Below are 16,511 nucleotides of genomic sequence, written 5' to 3'. Positions count from 1 at the left end.
TTGAAAATCATGAGCCGCTGAGTTTTGTGAATTAACATGGCCAGCAGTGGCCAGTGCTGAAGGAAGCAGTGTTACAGCACAGACAGAAAACAGACAGGAAATTATGCATACTTACATAATGGAAAGGGCACCCTACGTGTTCATGTTTAGCATGTGTCCCTGCATTTCAGCAGTTCGGTGGTACAAATATTCCACCAAAATATGATTTACAGAATTGTCTTTTGCTTTGTTCGCTGCACATTTTTATTCCCACTTGGTACATGGGCCCTTTAGCCCCACAGAGCTGCTGAATAAATGGGTGTGAGGGAGACACAGAAGGGCACACGTGTGGAGGGGGTGCAGGAGGGGTCGGTGGCGGGGCTCTTTGGCACAGGAATGGGGAACAGGGACAAAATGAGGTGTCAGGACCTGACTCCTTACAGCGGCAGCATGCACCAGCACTGCAGTGATTTCTGTAGTTATTCCTGTGTGCTTGAGCACCAGGAGGACATCCCTGCCTGCTCAGTGCTCTGACCCCATCTGTGCTGTGCTCTGTCCCTGCAGCGGCCACCCCAGCCCCACCATCAGCCGACACTGCTGGGGGATGCAGCTCCAGCCCTACCCAGCTGCCAGACCTCTCCTGTCTGCAGGGATGCTTCACTCTTCCCCCTTGGGCTGCTGAAGTTTGTCTAAAGTAACTTCTACAGCTCCTAGGGGGGGTTTCCCCCTTTGGCAGGGCTGCTCACAAGTGTGTGAGTCTCTTTTCCTGTTTGAGCTCCGGTTTGCTTTCGGCCAACTCTGCCTTTGCTTCAGTCAACTGCTTACATTTTAATTAATTTCAAAATGGGTTGAGTATTGTTAGTTGGATTTTGTGATGCTTTTCAAAAATGGCAGATAGAGGTTGCTAAAAATAAAGCATTGCAGGGATTTCCCTGCTGCCAAAACATCTGCACATTACTGGCACATACATAACTTTAGGTATGAAGGGGAGAGGCAAGAGAGCCTCTTTTTGCCAGGAGAAAATGTCTCAAATTGAACTTCTGTCGACAATTCCATCGACCGATTTCCCTGAGGGAGATATGGATCTCTTTTAATGCTGTATTAAAGAGATATTGACAGGTATTCCATTAAGCAGCAGGTGTTTTGTTTTTAAGTAAACCGTCTCTTTGTTATCAAGGAGAAGTTGAGAAATCCCGAGAAGTGTCTGAGAAAAGCGCACCAGGGCTGGTGCTGTTCCCCTCCACGGGGCTGTGTGAGCAGCTGGGGCGTGCAGGGGGGGCTGCAGCCCCCTGGCCACCCCTGGGGAGGGGGCCCTGCTGGGATGGGCCTGGAGCTGCTGCCCCGGGAGCCGCAGCCAGCCCCAGCAGGAGCAGCAGGAGCAGCATCCTGTCCCTGGGGCAGGAGGGCAGCGGGCAGGGGTGCAGGGAGCTGGGCACGGGGGCGTGCTGCACATGTCCTGTGAGACACACGGACACGGCCAGACACACGGACAGCACCCTGCACACACAGACACACACACAGACACGGCCAGACACACGGACATGGCCCTGCACTCGCACAGACACACAGACACATGGACACAGCCAGACACACGGACAGCACCCTGCACACACAGACACACACAGACACACGGACACACGGACACAGCCAGACACACGGACAGCGCCCTGTGCATACACAGACACACACACAGACACACGGACACGGCCAGACACATGGACAGCGCCCTGTGCATACACGGACACACGAACATGGCCAGACACACGGACAGCGCCCTCCACACACACAGACACACGGACATGGCCAGACACACGGACAGCACCCTGTGCACACACAGACACACAGACACAGACATGGCCAGACACACGGACAGCGCCCTGCACACACACAGACACACAGACACACGGACATGGCCAGACACACGGACAGTGCCCTGTGCATACAGGGACACACGGACACGGCCAGACACACGGCCAGCGCCCTGTGCACACACAGGCACAGACACACGGACATGGCCAGACACATGGACAGCGCCCCGCACACACAGACACACACACACAGACACACACACAGACACACGGACATGGCCAGACACACAGACAGCGCCCTGCACACACACAGACACACACACAGACACATGGACATGGCCAGACACACGGACAGCGCCCTACAGACACAGACACACAGACACAGAGACACAGACACACGGACGCAGACACACAGACACGGCCAGACACACAGACAGTGCCCTGCACACACAGACACAGACACCGACACACACAGACACACGGACACAGACACACAGACGCGGCCAGACACACGGACAGCGCCCTGCACACAGACACACTCCCACGTTCCTGTGCCGCCGTACAGGACCTGGGGTGACAGGCCGGCCTCAGGGTCTGTTCCAGGACAGTGCCTGGCTGTGCTCTGGCACCCTCTCCTTCCTTTTCCTTTGGGGAGCAGGGATACTTGGACACAGAAAATGTGGAACTCATTGTAGCAAGCTCCAGTACTCCAGGACTTGAATCACCTTGGGTCACACATAATCAGGAATTTTCAGATGTATGTGATAGGTCACATTGTGAAATTCTTACAGATCTAGTGATTTTTAGGGGTTTTAAGGCATTTTAAAATGCTCTTCCACTAGCAGCAGAAGCTGTGTCCTGGTATGGTAAATATTGTTCAGAGATATTCTGAAACAGTCCTTGCCACGGAGATCTTACAGTGGAATATAATTAGAGTTCTCTATTCTGTAATATGCTACATTAATTAGCAGTCAAAATCCAATTTTTAAAGCCCAGCTTGGAAATGTATTTGCCCTTCAGGCCCATGTATCATTGTGCCACAGCTTGAAGTGTCCTGTGTTACGGGGCTGATCATAACACAAAATAAATAAAATACATCTCGTCGTTCATTTTCCAATTAGAAAGAAGGGGGGCCATGACCACTCGCCTCCCTCTTTTGGGACCGAGGTGCTTTATTTTCAGCGGGATGTCCAGCTCTGCGGCCCCTGTGTTGCGAGGCGGGTGATGACACAAGCCCTGGCAGGGCAGGCAGAGCTCGCGTGGGGCTGGGTTTTGTCCCAGCCCTGCTGAGGGGAGCAGGAGGGTGATTTTGGGGGGTCGCAGCCGTGCCCAGCAGCGCCTGCCCCGCCTGGCCGGGGCAGCCCCATCAGCTGCCGGGTCCCTGCTGGAGCAGCACGGCAGATAAGGAAATTTTGTGAACCCTTCATTGTTTCTTCTGAGTCGGGGTTTTGTTCCGCGGAAGCAGATTGTTCCCCCGGGCAATTTCAGGTTTTGACTGCTGGTCCTCCTTCTCCCTCCTCCCCTCCTCTCCCTGTCTGGGATGAAAGAGGGGAGGTTTGAATGCACATTGAACAGTGGTCCTAAATCTGGCTTCACCCCGAGCGCTGCTCAGAAATTTACATTTTCATGCTGGTGGAAGGATACATGTGAATCTCAATGATCTTTCAAAATTTTTCTTTAAATAAAAGCAAAGCTGTTGCTCGCCATTCATCCCATTGTGCAGGGGCAGAGGACAGCCAAAATGTGGTACTTGATAAAGGGAGAACCTTGTGCAGGGCTTCCATTTTCATATAAATGGTGTATATTTTACATCCTCGTCCTCCCTGATCTGCAGTTTGACAACACCATTTTCTCAAAGTATACATACAAGAATTTTATACAGTAAAGTCTGTTGTAATTTTTTAGTATATAAATACATATAATCATAATACAGGAATTCATCTTCATCTTAATATTAAGCTTAGTGTAGAAATTAATATAATTTTATAAAGGAGATAGCATTTAACAAATGAAGATAAGGAAGATTAAAAGCACAAATATATGAAAGATGTTCTTGGTTTTATTTAACTACAGAAAGCTTTAAATAAGTTTCATATGTGCAACTTTTCCACAGAAAAAGGGGGAAATCCTGACAGAGATTGTCTGAATACGACTTTAAACTGCTGTATTCTGAAGAGTAAAAATAAAACTAAAGCAAACACAGAAACAAAGCAATCACAGCCCTTGGTCAGGCAGGAATCCACCTTCTGTGTGCATGCCCACCTTGAAGAAGCGTGGAGCGCTCTGCAGTGGTGCAGGCAGTGGCCTTGGAGGAGGCCAGGCGCAGGTGCCAGGCTTGGCAAGGGGTGGGGAGCCCAGCAAAGAGCCCGTGCCTGCCCAGAGCTGCCCTGCCTGCCCCGGGTCGCGCTCGTGGCGTGGGCACGATCGCCCTTGGGCAGCCCGCGGGGTGGGACCAGCGGCGGTGCCCGGCCAGCCTGGGTGGAGTTGGGGTGCCAGCCCCACCTGCCCCGGGCACAGCCACGGGGACGCTGCTCCTTCCCCGGGTGACAGCAGAGGGGACGAGGGCTGCAGAGAGGCGGCACCGGGGGATCCAGCACCCCACGGCAGCCAAGGGAGCAGCCAGGACAGGGCAGGGGTGGCCGGGAACCACCCGCAGGGCACCGGCATTGCCTGCAGGATGCTTTAATTCACCCTCATAAGCAAACAAAACCAGAAGGAACGGAAGGATCTGTCAATTTGAGAAGACTTCTGTGATTTATTTTGTGATCTAGAGCCAGACAAAACACTGTGGTCAGTGAGAAATATTGCAGATTTTTCTATGTGTCTTTACAGCAGGATTTCTACTTGGTTGCAGAAGCAAAACTCTCCCTAGGTGTTTCGGTCTGAAGAACTTACTGTGTGCGAAAACAAAGCCTTATGCAATCTATTGTGAATTAGAATTAACTTTTATATCACCAAACAGATCTAGTAAAGGGAGATTTTGTTGTAATATTTCATTCAGCATTAAAGCTCTTATATTTATTTTCTGAGTGGAGCAGTTTTAGCTTCCTGTATTAGGAGTATTTGAATCATTGTATCACGGTTTTCCCCTGTGAAGCTGGGGATTTTGACAGTGAAGAAGAGAAACTTGGTTGGTTTGCCCTCAGGAAGGACATGCCTAGTGATTAACAGGAGTTAATTCGCTGGTAATTTTGATCTGTGACCATTCTGCATGTGCATTTCTGTGCAACACGGCACTTGCGGTGCCGACTGCCAAGGCAGAGCTTTGAATTACAAATACCTTTTTCTTTATGAATTAATTTCCTTAACAGGCATTTAAGCCATAAATAATGCACTCAAATATGGCCGTGTTTCTTTGCTTTTACTGATCAGCCTCAGAGGGCTTGGTTTTCCCCGGAGCTGCCCACGCTCGCTGCTGCCTGGGGCAGGGATGTGTCCCTGTCCCACCCGCAGTCCAGCGGCGCTGGGCTGGCCCTGCCCGCGCTGCTGCAGTCCTGCAGTGGCACTCACCGTGTGTGCCACCACTCAGGGTCACACTCAGTCACAGCGCTTTATTAACTGCCCTCTTCGGGCATCATCAATGTCTCGGTGGCAGCATGAGCCAGTGTTGAAAACAGAAATACCTGAGGGCATTGCTCAGGTGAGAATGAGCTGTGAGCCCTGACTGCTGCATGAAGAGCAGCAGTAACCAGGGGCCGTGCTCCAAAGCACCCGAGTGACACACCTTGTGTCCCAACACTACATCACCTGCCTCAGCCAAAATCACTGACTTCTTCAGTAAATGAAGAGGAAGACATAAAATTATAGATGATACAGCTTTAATTTGCAGTCATCCACCTTGTAATGGAAATGAATAGTGCAATCAAAGCTGGAGACATTTTTGCCGTCTGTAAATGGTGATGCTGCTGTGATTTCTGTTAGCAAGGCGGGTGCCTCGGGTTGAGGTGCAGGATCAGGATGGGCCGTGTTTGGAGGTGTGCAAGCCGGCAGGATGACCGTGCGCGCTGTGGCGGTGCTGGCTGTGCGGCCCAGCGCCCTGTGCTGGGATGGGTGCTCCTGCAGCCCCAGGAGCTGCTGCGGGAGCCCCGCTGTGTGTGCGCAGCCCGGGCGCTGAGCCGTGTGCGCACGCAGCATTTCTGCAGCTCTGGCTGCACCCTGCTCCTTAGCCTGCTGCCCTTCCCGTTCCTTCCTGGCTTGTTTCTTTTGCCCCCTGCCAGCCCAAAGGCTGCGTGTGAGAAGGTGATGGCGTGACAGTCGATAATGCAGTGTGTCCTCCTGATTTATTGCACATTACCGACGCTGTTTGGAAATAGATTTGCTCAGCTTACAGCCTGGGTGTGCGAGGCTGTGCTCAGCCGTGTTGGCATGCAGCACTCAGGATGCAGGGCTGGTGAACTGGCACGGAGGAAAGGTGTAAGCTCTGCAGAAACTTCTAGTTCTGTGTGCTGCCACACTCCAGCTCGGGGCTGGAGCTGGGCATCCCCAGGAACGCAGGCAGGGCAGCTCCAAGGGCTGCAATCAGGATCTTGATCCCCACCTGAATTTCAACCCCAGGGGTCAGGTGGTGTCAGAAAAACTTCTCCCAATAGCTGCACCTGTGCTGATGCTCAAGTGAGGCAGATTTGGTGCCCGGTGGGTCTGTAGCTTTCCTTTACCAAAGATGGAAATAATTTCTCTGCTTTAGTACATCAAAACCTGTTAGCAAGTTCAAGAACTGCAGTAATCATCATGTTTAAAATATTATTGAAAAATATTCATATAAAATAAATATAATTAATTTTAATTTTGTTTTTCAGGAGAAATTGATGTGAACTGGTCCATCTCTCATAAAGACTTAGAGGTAAATACAACCCAGTTTTCCTATAATTCTTTCTTTTGTTGCTTATTAACAAGCAGAATTAGTAAATGGGATTGAAAAACCCCTCTGTGGTGTTTTTGTGGCATGATTAGCAGTGTCCTCTCACAAGAGAAAGGAGTTCTTGAGTTGGGGTTGGCAGAGGCAGGAAGGGACAGGGGTGCCAAGAGCTGGAGTGCTTCCACAGACCGTGCAAGGGGGACATCAGCTCTTCCTTCCTGGTGTCTCTGGAACCCCAGAGCTGTCTGAGGGCAGCCTGGTCCCTTCCAGGCAGCCCTGGGAGCCAGCAGAGTGTGGAGCCTGCCCGGGCTCGCCAGGGACAGCGTGGGGACACTGCAGCCCAGAGATCCCAGGCGAGCTGCTGCAGCACCGAGCCGGCGTGAGCTTCAGCTGCTCTGTCCTGATCCTTACCTTTTTCCTTCCACTGTCCAGTACAGCTGATGCAACCAAGTGACATTCACAAATTCTTTCCCTGAGGGGAAATGGTATTTTTACACCTCTCCTGTTCACTCATCCAAAATTTCATGTATTTTTTTTTAAACTTGTGATGTTTACTAGGCAATGACAGTTGTAGATAGGATTTTCAATTCTGGCTGCCTACACAGAAAGTATGTGTGAGGTCACTGGGAGAGAGACAGTTTTTTCCAGCTTCTCTTTTTTTTTTTTTTTTTCCTTTTAAAGTCTTTCTTTACAATTGCAAATTGCAGATTTCATCCAGACTTGTATAGCATTGTACTTTGTCCAAGCAGTTTGCCTTAATGTGTGCAAGGGAATATGTAACTTGCATTTGCAATTGATGTTCATTTTATTTGTGGAGAAAATTCCAGTTTGTTGTGACATAGCACAGTGAGTAAATCTTGGCTAATTGAGGGAAAGCTTCGCAACTGCAGTTTTAAATAGCAAAAAAGAATGTCCTGAAGCAGAAGTTCAAATGAGAACTTTCCTTCCAGACAATGCAGGTTTCTCTGTAGCAGAATTACCCATTCCAAACCTGGATGTGTAAATTGTACATGGGAAACATTAGATTTCTGCTGGATCACTGCCAGCAGTGACCTTTATAATTCCCAGTTCCCAAAGCACAGAATCTCAAGTGGTAAATGCATTTCTCTCTGTGTTTCACCAGGCACAGATCTCCAACTACGCGGGCGTGAGGCACAGCAGCACGCGGTACTACAGAGCGGACAAAAACGTTACTTGTAGGAACTGCCACAGACCAGGACATTTGTCCAAGAACTGCCCCACTCCAAAGGTAAATGCAATGCTTAAATCACTTGAACATTCAGATGTTTTCCTAATAGACCTTTGTGCTTGCTGTTAGAAGCGTTGTTTCAGTGGTTTAGCCTTTCTTTGAAGCCGTGCTCTGAGTTGCGGGGTAGCTCGCACAAAGTCAGTTTACTGTGTGAAACTATCCCTCTCTTTAGCAATGTCATTGCTTTGATTGTTTTTATAAAAGAGAAACATGCAGAATTCTATCATAATGATTCATATTGAATGGTTTGTGTTGGAAGGGACTTTAAAGATTAATTTGTTCCACCTCCTGCCATGGGCCGGAACAACTTCCACTAAACCATGTGGCTGTAAACTGAGGAAAAAAAATCAAGTGCCATACAGAAATATCTTTTTTTTTTCATATGGTAAAACAGTCAGCAAGTGTAAAATATTTTTCAATTGTACTTTCAACAAGGAGAATCTATTGAATCAGAAATACAGCCTTAGTAAATAAGTGAAAGCAGAAAGTATAATGAGTCATGATAACAACAGCGTTAAAAACCATGGACAAGACAAAACTGGAGCTAACTTGAAGAAGCTCAGATAGATGCCACGTATTCCAAAAGTTTGTCCTGTGGTTAAGAGTTTAAAAATCAGTCAGTACACTGTAAAGAAGTGGGAGCCACTGCATGACAGCCTGGATTACCCCCACAACAGAATCTGTAAAACCCTCGGTCCTTGGGGCTGCTACCCACGAGAACAGAATGAGCACATCCCACACAACCCTCGGGGGAAACACCCTCACTCACTGGGAAAACTGGCTTCACAGAGGTACAGGTTTGGCCTCAGAATGGCTGTCTGTGTGTTACATCTGTCCCTCCACATGCTGAATTTGTGAGGCTGTGCTGCAGCCTGGATGGCAGCGAGTGCCCCCCAGCTCCCCCGACACAGCCCCTGCGGGGGCCGCAGGGCTGGAAGAATCTCCTGAACACTGTTCCTTAATGTGATTCTACTTTTGCTTCTTCACAGAAACTTCCCCCGTGCTGTCTGTGTGCAGGAAGAGACCATCTGCAGCACAGCTGCCCAGCACGTTTCTGCCTGAACTGCTGCTTGCCCGGGCACTATTTCAGGGAATGCCTGGAGAGAGCCTACTGGAACAAGCACTGCAACCGCTGCGACATGAAGGGCCACTATGCTGATGTGAGTATGGCCCTTGGCACAGAGACCAGGCCTGGTTTGGTGTGTGCCTGTCAGAAACTGAATTTACAATGGCTACAATCTCTTCATGATACTTTGATTTTACATACTGCCTATTTGTAGAAGCATATGAAAGTGTTTAGTCGCTGCTTTACACTGTCAGAGTTTTCATGGAGAGTGGTTCAAAGAAAACAAACCAAAGCATTGCCAACACCTGGTCTTTAGTTTGGTTCAGTTCAGCAGTGGTGGACACAAAGCTCCTTTTTCCTGGGGAAGGAAAGGGGTAGGGAGGTTGAAATCAGGAGACGCGGTGCTGTGAGCGTACCAGGAAGGAGTAAAGAGTAACTCTGATGCATCAGGAGTTCCAGATCTATGGTTCTTTCACTATGATCAGACAGTCATCAGTGAAAATACTATTAGAGAGAAGTAGTTTGGAGGCTTTGGGTTTGACAAGATCTACTAAAATAAGATATAGAAGAAAATTAAAGGGAGAACAAACATAGTTGTCTCTGTCTTTCATCTTGTATTACATTATTATGGTCTTATATGTCCCCAAAATTCAGTCCCATATGTAGCAGTCAAGCTTTTATGAGATTTTTTTTCTCTTGAATTAAACAGAAATAAGGATAAAAGGCAAATTGTGATAATTTTGGCATACATTCACACTCCGGTTTCTAACTATAGATATGGCCTATGTGTTTGGTTTTCAAATACACCTGTGGGATTCCATAAACACTGGATTTTTTTGAAACTCAGAAATATTTTAATCTCTTTCTAAATGTCTCCTTCCTGCCTTTACTTTTTCTGTTTGGTCAAAGAGCATGTCACAGTGGAAAATGAGATGTGCAAAGGTCAGCTGGTGTATTTGGGAGTTGCTGTTTTGTAGGATATTTGAATGTGTGCCAGATGTACTTTTGCTTATAGCTAATGTACCCACAATACCTTTAAAGAATGTGAATTGTACGTTTCTGCACCCTCATTCTGATAGGCAGTGACACAAAATTGCAAACTGTAATGAAGCATCTTTTCTTAGCCATCTTTTCTCTTTTTTACATTTTATGACACCAGTTTCATAAACTGATGTTCTTTTCTTTAAAGAACCATGAGTGCTCTATCAAGCATTGAAATCCTACCTGAGCCATACAGGTTATCAGGAACATCAGAGCATGTATTTTTTTCTGCTCATTTGGGTCCACCTTTAATCAGAAAGGTTTTTCCTTGAAAGTTTGGGCAGTTCTTGTGTGCTCCTGCATGGGAGCTGTGAAGCTGCTTGTGTCAGGTGAATACCTGGGTGAATACTGGGGCATCAGAGCAGGAGCTCACCTGCCCAGTCCTCAGAGAGAGATGGCATGGCAGAGCAGAGGCAGAGCAATCAATACCAACAGTAAATCTTTCCTGAGATCAGAGCAAAAAGCCTGTGAAGCCAACAGGTGGTCAAGACACAAAGGCACACTTGGACAGGACAAGGTTGCTGCTCATGGCCTCAAGGTGTTTTTTGCATCTGGGATGTTCATAGTGGAAGAAAACCAGGGATGTTCCCATACTGAAACCTTACTTAGTGGAGGGGAACACCAGAGAAGCTGTCAAATGGAAGAGAATGTGAGTGTTCCTACAAATCTGTGAGCGCTGGCCCGTTACCAAAACTGGGTAACAGCCAGTGTCTGGGTGCCTGCCCAAAAGCTGCAGGGGAGCATGAGGGTGAAACAGCCCAGCCATGGCGCCTCGTGCTTGCTGCATGAGTGTCACTGAGTTCATAATGCGAGGGCAGCGCGCAGGGGATGTCCCAGGGAGAGCTGGGGGTCCCAGGCTGCCAGCTGCACCATGGGCACCAAGCCAGGGGCAGGAACCATGGCGGTGGCATGTTGGGATGGGTGCATAAACATAATATTCACAGGGTGATTCAAGGCTGTTTCATAAAGGAAATCCCACTTCTCAGGGATCTCTGGAGTTCTTCAAAGGTGCAGGTTGACAAGCATGTGTGTAAACATGATCCAGTTGACATAGTCTGCAAATTCCAAAAGGCGTTTTACAAAGTTCCTGGCCAAAAGCTTTCAAGCAAACTAAACAGGCATGGAGTAAGAGGATAAAGGTGGGATATGCTAGTGTACCATGGAAAAGGGTCAACAATGGGGCAACAAGAGTGGCTGAGAAGACTGAATTACTTACAGAGTCAGTGCTGTGAGCCAGCTGGGCAGAGCTGCCCAAGAACTATAAGAGTCAGAGGGCGAACACAATAAAATGGCAATTGACATTGAGTGGCAATAAATGCAAAGTAAAACAATCCCATCTTGGCATATGGAATAACAGGTTCTGCATATTACTGTTCAGCACTCCAATCCTAGGTATGAGATATGATTCCACAAAAAATCAGTTTAGTCTTCACAAGCTGTAAAAAAGAAAACCAAACTGGTGAAATGTTAGGAATCATCAGGAAAGCAGGAGCTTTCCCGGGCAAAGCTTTGGTCCCCACCTTCTGTATCCCTCAGCATGGCCACAGCTCCTCAGCCTGCAAGGGAGGTGACGGAGGGAAGGGTTTGTAAATCATCTGTGATGGGAGACAGTGGTCAGGGGACATCATTTCTTCCAGTACACCTGGCAATAGAAGCCAAGTTGAGGAGAGACAGTCCAAGGTGACTCTGTGTGGTGAGCAGCAGACCTGGAGCCTCCTTTCTGAGGGATGCAGATCTGCCCTGCCTCCAGAGGAAATGGGAGCAGTTCATGGGAGAGAAATCACAGAACCCTCCAACGCCAGGTTGGAAGGGACTTCATGGATCATCTGATCATCACTGCCAACATTTCTTGGCAAAAGCATGGTCTACACAAAACAGCCCAGCCAAATCCTAAGAGTGTCCATTTCTGAGGAATCCATCACTTCCCTCAAGAGATGATTGTTTTCATCATGAAAAATTTTCTTCTGTGTCCACCTGAGATCTCCCCAGGAGTAACTTGGAGCTATCAGCCCTTGTCTTTCCCATGTGACTCCTTGTAAAAAAGGGAAATCTCCATCTTCTTGTTACCAAACATATGTAATGAAAAGCTGTGGGTGCTCAAAGGAAGTTGTAATTTGTCCTTCTCAGCAAGTTTACTCCCCTTTGCTGTAACACAGAGGGTGCAGAACAGGCTCTTGTGCACAGTCTGTCAGACTGACTTTCCACTTTGGTCCAGAAGTGAATGTGAGGCAGTTCAAGGGACTTAACCTAGTTTGCTTAGGAAATATTCTCAGTTACTTAAACCACTTTAAGGTCATGCATTTATGACCTGCTAGATCAGTGTCTTCTCCTGAGACAGCACTGAGAACATACGGAGTCCTCTTAGCTGGAGGTGCTCTGGAAGCAGCCCGGCCTCGCATGGTTTCCTTGGGAGGGTCAGCAGAGGAGCTGCTTGTGACTGATTCAGTGGCAGTTCGGTGGATGTCTTGAGCCTTGTGGTTGGTGTGCAGCCTCACCTGCCAGCGGCAGGGCTGGGAGAAGGGCTCCATGAATCTGCAGGAAGCAGGCAGAGGGGCAGTGTCTCCATGTACACCTGGGGAAACCAGCATGTAGGTGCTCGGCGAGCTGGATGGGCTCTCCAGGAGCTGGCAGACAGCAGTGCCCGGGAGCCTGGTGCCCTGCAGCCACACAGTGTGTGATGGCCCCATCCAAATGGCCAAAGACTGTATTGTCAGCACTCCTTCCCATGAACCAGCTGGGTGCTTCCACTGCCATCTTCTCTGCATATTCTGAGAACATTCTGGGCGTGCAAGCCACCACTGGCCTCTTCTCTGCGGGCAGGTTCCTTCAGCCTTTGTTGTTTCTGGCAGACTGCGCTGGGCTGGGCTGGAGCTGGAGGTGCTGGGCTCATTCCACAGGGGCAGCTGGCATCCATGTGGCCCATTTTCCCTGGGCAGAGAGCACGATGTTTGCTGTGTCTCCTGAGTTGCCCAGTGTCCTTCCCCACGCTCCACCCTGCTGGCTGTCCCCATGCACCCGAGGGCGAGCACACGGCCGCGCCACCGGGGCCAGGGTGACACCGCAGTCCCCAGCCCTGCCCGCCCGGCACCAGCGGCTGTCTGCGCTGCCAGCGTGGGGAGAGGTCTCGACATCTGCTTGCGCAGGAGCGCCTTTGAAGGGAAGCATTGTGTGTTTTCCGCGGCAGTTCCCATGCGGAGGTGATGAAAAGTGTGTGTTTTGGCAAATCTTTTGTTTTATTGTGGTGGCTTGCAGCGGGGCAGCTCCAAGCAGCCGCTGCCTCTTTGACAAAGCACCAGAGGATTCTGTTAAAAAGTTGTGTTTAGTAATTGTAGTCGTCGTGTCAGACCATAACTGACTCGGAGCTGAAGGATTTTTGCGAGATGAGTAGCTATGCCAGCAGGGACCCAAGTCTCCTGGGCCAGCCGCGCTCTCATTAAGATTTGCCGCTAGCCGTGGCGGTGTTCGGCAAGTATGTGACGTGCATGCTGTTATTGTATGCTTGGCTTGTCAGCCTGCAGCTTTCTGACACTCACTTATGTCACTCTTTATTCAGAGACGAAGAAGCTTTTGATAATTTGACAAGACAAGCTCTTAAACGATCTAGGTCATGGCCTTCACTGTCTGTGATTGTGAACATATTTCCTGAAAGCCCTGTCACTCATCACAGCTACATTTTCTCCCGGGGAGCCGCGGGCCCGTCCCGGTCTCCTGTCAGCGCGTGCATTTTGGTTATTCATACGCCAAATACAGTAGCGGGTTTTGCTCGCCTTTGGCCGGCGCTCGCATGTTAGCGGGGCTAATCCTTCGCCCGCGCCCGCGCCCCGCCGCGCCGCCGTCGAGGGCCCTCGGCGCGAGGCAGACGCCCGGCCGAGGGGAGCGGAAAGCAGCAAAGGCCGCTTAGTGCCGGTTTTGTGTTTGCTCATTGTTGTGGAAATATGAGAACTGGTGGCAAGGGCCTCGTCTATTGAGCTCTCGAGTCCCGGTCTGCTGTCAGGGGCTGTTTGAGATTGAGTGTTTTATTTTCTTTGATGTTCACATTGGAGAATAGGGAAGTGGGAATTAAACAACAGATGCATTAAGCCGTTGTTCTGGTAAAACAATAATTAGCACCTGATAAAATTCAATATGGGTCAAAACATGCAGCACCCAGTCTCGATTCTCCCATTATGGCGCCGTGCAGCGGGTCAGCCTCAGGCACGAGTGGCCACCCTTGCACAGGGCTGTGGCAGCGGTGGCACAGCTCTGGGGGCAGCGCTGGCTCTGGGGACACCAGTGGCTCTGGGGGCAGCGCTGGCTCTGGGGACACCAGTGGCTCTGGGGGCAGCGCTGGCTCTGGGGACACCAGTGGCTCTGGGGACAGCACTGGCTCTGGGGACACCAGTGGCTCTGGGGGCAGCGCTGGCTCTGGGGACAGCGCTGGCTCTGGGGACACCAGTGGCTCTGGGGACAGCGCTGGCTCTGGGGACAGCGCTGGCTCTGGGGACACCGGTGGCTTTGGGGACAGCAGTGGCTCTGGGGACACCAGTGGCTCTGGGGACAGCGCTGGCTCTGGGAACAACGCTGGCTCTGGGGACAGCAGTGGCTTTGGGAACAGTAGAGGTGTGGCTCTAAGGACAGCGCTGGCTCTGGGGACAGATGTGGCATGACCCTGGGGACAGTGACCCAAGGTGTCACATGTGCGGGCCCACTGCCCTCCCCGCACGCTGTGGCAGTGGCTCTGCCCTCTGGAGTGGGCACCTTTTGTGCTGGTACATCTAAATGCGAGTAAGGTCAGACCACTGGGGCAGGAAATAAATGCAATTTTATTTTAATGTAGTTCATCACGCTGCCATCGTAGCTGGGTACCACAGGGGCTTTTCTCTAAAGGAGGGCCATTGATGGTTAAGTTATTTTAAACAAATAAGGAAAATGGTGGGTTTGGCAGTGGTTCTGCCTGGCTATGCTGCCTGCCATAGCAAACCTCTCTGCCTCATTTGAGGAGCCAGTATTTGGTAGTAATTGTTAATCATACTATTTGTCATTCCACGAGATAAGATGCAGACAACAGCCCTGAGCTGATGCAAAGTAACGAGGTTCCTGGTTAAAAGCATCATCTCTAAAGAGCTGCTGTTTAACAGTGACCCCTCCTCGGCTGTTGTACCCCACTTGAGCAGTATTTCCCCAAGCCAGCACCTGAATGAAGGAATATGCTTAGCCTTCCCTCACTACCTTCATCCTCTCCTTCTTCTGGTTTCCCTCAGCCTTAGAAGGTCCCTGAAGATAAAACCCACCTCTGGACAGCACCACACAGGGGCTGGGGCTGTGCCTCTCCCGGGGTTTTGACAAGAGCTCTGCCAGCTGTGCTTCTCACTCACAGCTACAGATTTTTGCTCAAAGCGACGTCTTTGTGTCCAGAGCAGAAAAAATACCCAACCAAACAATTATTCAAAAATAAGTAATTTTGATGATGATGATGATGATGGTGATTATTAAATAGCAGTCGTGTGAGTAAAGGTCATAGCACAGAGCGGCATTTTGCCAGGATAGGACAACTCACTGATTGCAATTGTTCAACCATATTAGCCCAGGCACACTGTGGTAATCGAAAAGTATCCAGAACTAATGTATAAATAACTGCCTGCTACCCCTGAGCTGGACCAGCACAGCTGTCCTGCACAGCTGAAACCTCCTCAGCTCTCAGGGAGATGCTAAGAACTCTGGTACAGTGTTTTTACAGGCTACAGAGTGTTTATGTGTTGCTCTCTGAACCCTGGCTAAGTTAGGGAAGGAGGAAAATCCTTTTGTTTGTGCTCAAAGACAGCTTGAGTGTGTTCAGACTGTCAGATCCTCGGTGAGGAATGTGATGTCCTTCACACATTTCCTTTATAGAAATATTAATATAAAACTCAAATGTTTACACACAGCATTTGAGTAAGAGGAGAAATGTTGAACCATTACACAGAACAGATTGTAGATTTTTCTGCAGACAATTATGTTACTGGTGGAATGAATAATAAATAATATCATTTCCATCACATCTGGGAAAAACACACTGTATGTGCCACAGGGTGACTAGCAAAAACTTGGATTTTATTTTGAGAGATACTGGTTGTGGTGTGGTTTTTTTTTTTTTTTAATTAACACACTCCATCAAAATAAAAGAAGACAAGAATTTGGGCACGAGTGAAAAATTTATTTGAAATCTAAAGAAGTGTTAATAGTACTCATTTGCAAGCAGTCATGAGGTTTCAATGTTCGAAATTGCAGCTGCAGCAATATTATGGAGAAGCCGTGGAATACTACATTTCTTTTCCTTTTCTTAAAATGAAGGTTGGCAAACCAAGTTGCTAATTGTTCAAATGAGTACAGGGTTGTTCTTATAAGAAGGTAAATTTCTAAAGAGAAGTGAAAGACCTCTGCTGCAGTAGCTGTGTACCAAAATGACAAAAAGTGACACAATTTCCGTGTCTGTCTGTGCCTCAGGGGCCATCAGAAATATCGTACATTTTGTAAAAGCATTAAGAATCTCTAAGA

General features: G+C 49.0%; 1 protein-coding gene across 2 annotated transcripts in view; it reads left to right on the top strand.

Moving 5' to 3' along the window:
* Nucleotides 1–16,511, top strand: part of ZCCHC7 (zinc finger CCHC-type containing 7) — a 93,259-nt gene that overhangs the window by 54,108 nt on the left and 22,640 nt on the right. For both annotated transcript variants that reach the window (XM_071455087.1, XM_071455088.1), the window contains exons 5-7: nt 6,584–6,627; nt 7,766–7,891; nt 8,881–9,051. In XM_071455087.1, the coding sequence (XP_071311188.1) occupies nt 6,584–6,627; nt 7,766–7,891; nt 8,881–9,051 (341 nt within the window). The remainder of the gene's footprint in view (nt 1–6,583; nt 6,628–7,765; nt 7,892–8,880; nt 9,052–16,511) is intronic.

This window comes from Agelaius tricolor, unplaced genomic scaffold (assembly GCF_023055355.1).
Source record: "Agelaius tricolor isolate 1412-34295 unplaced genomic scaffold, bAgeTri1.0.p SCAF_44, whole genome shotgun sequence".
Classification (NCBI taxonomy): Eukaryota; Metazoa; Chordata; class Aves; order Passeriformes; family Icteridae; genus Agelaius; species Agelaius tricolor.
Note: the sequence above shows the minus strand (reverse complement) of the source record. Positions and strands in the feature narration are given on the sequence as shown.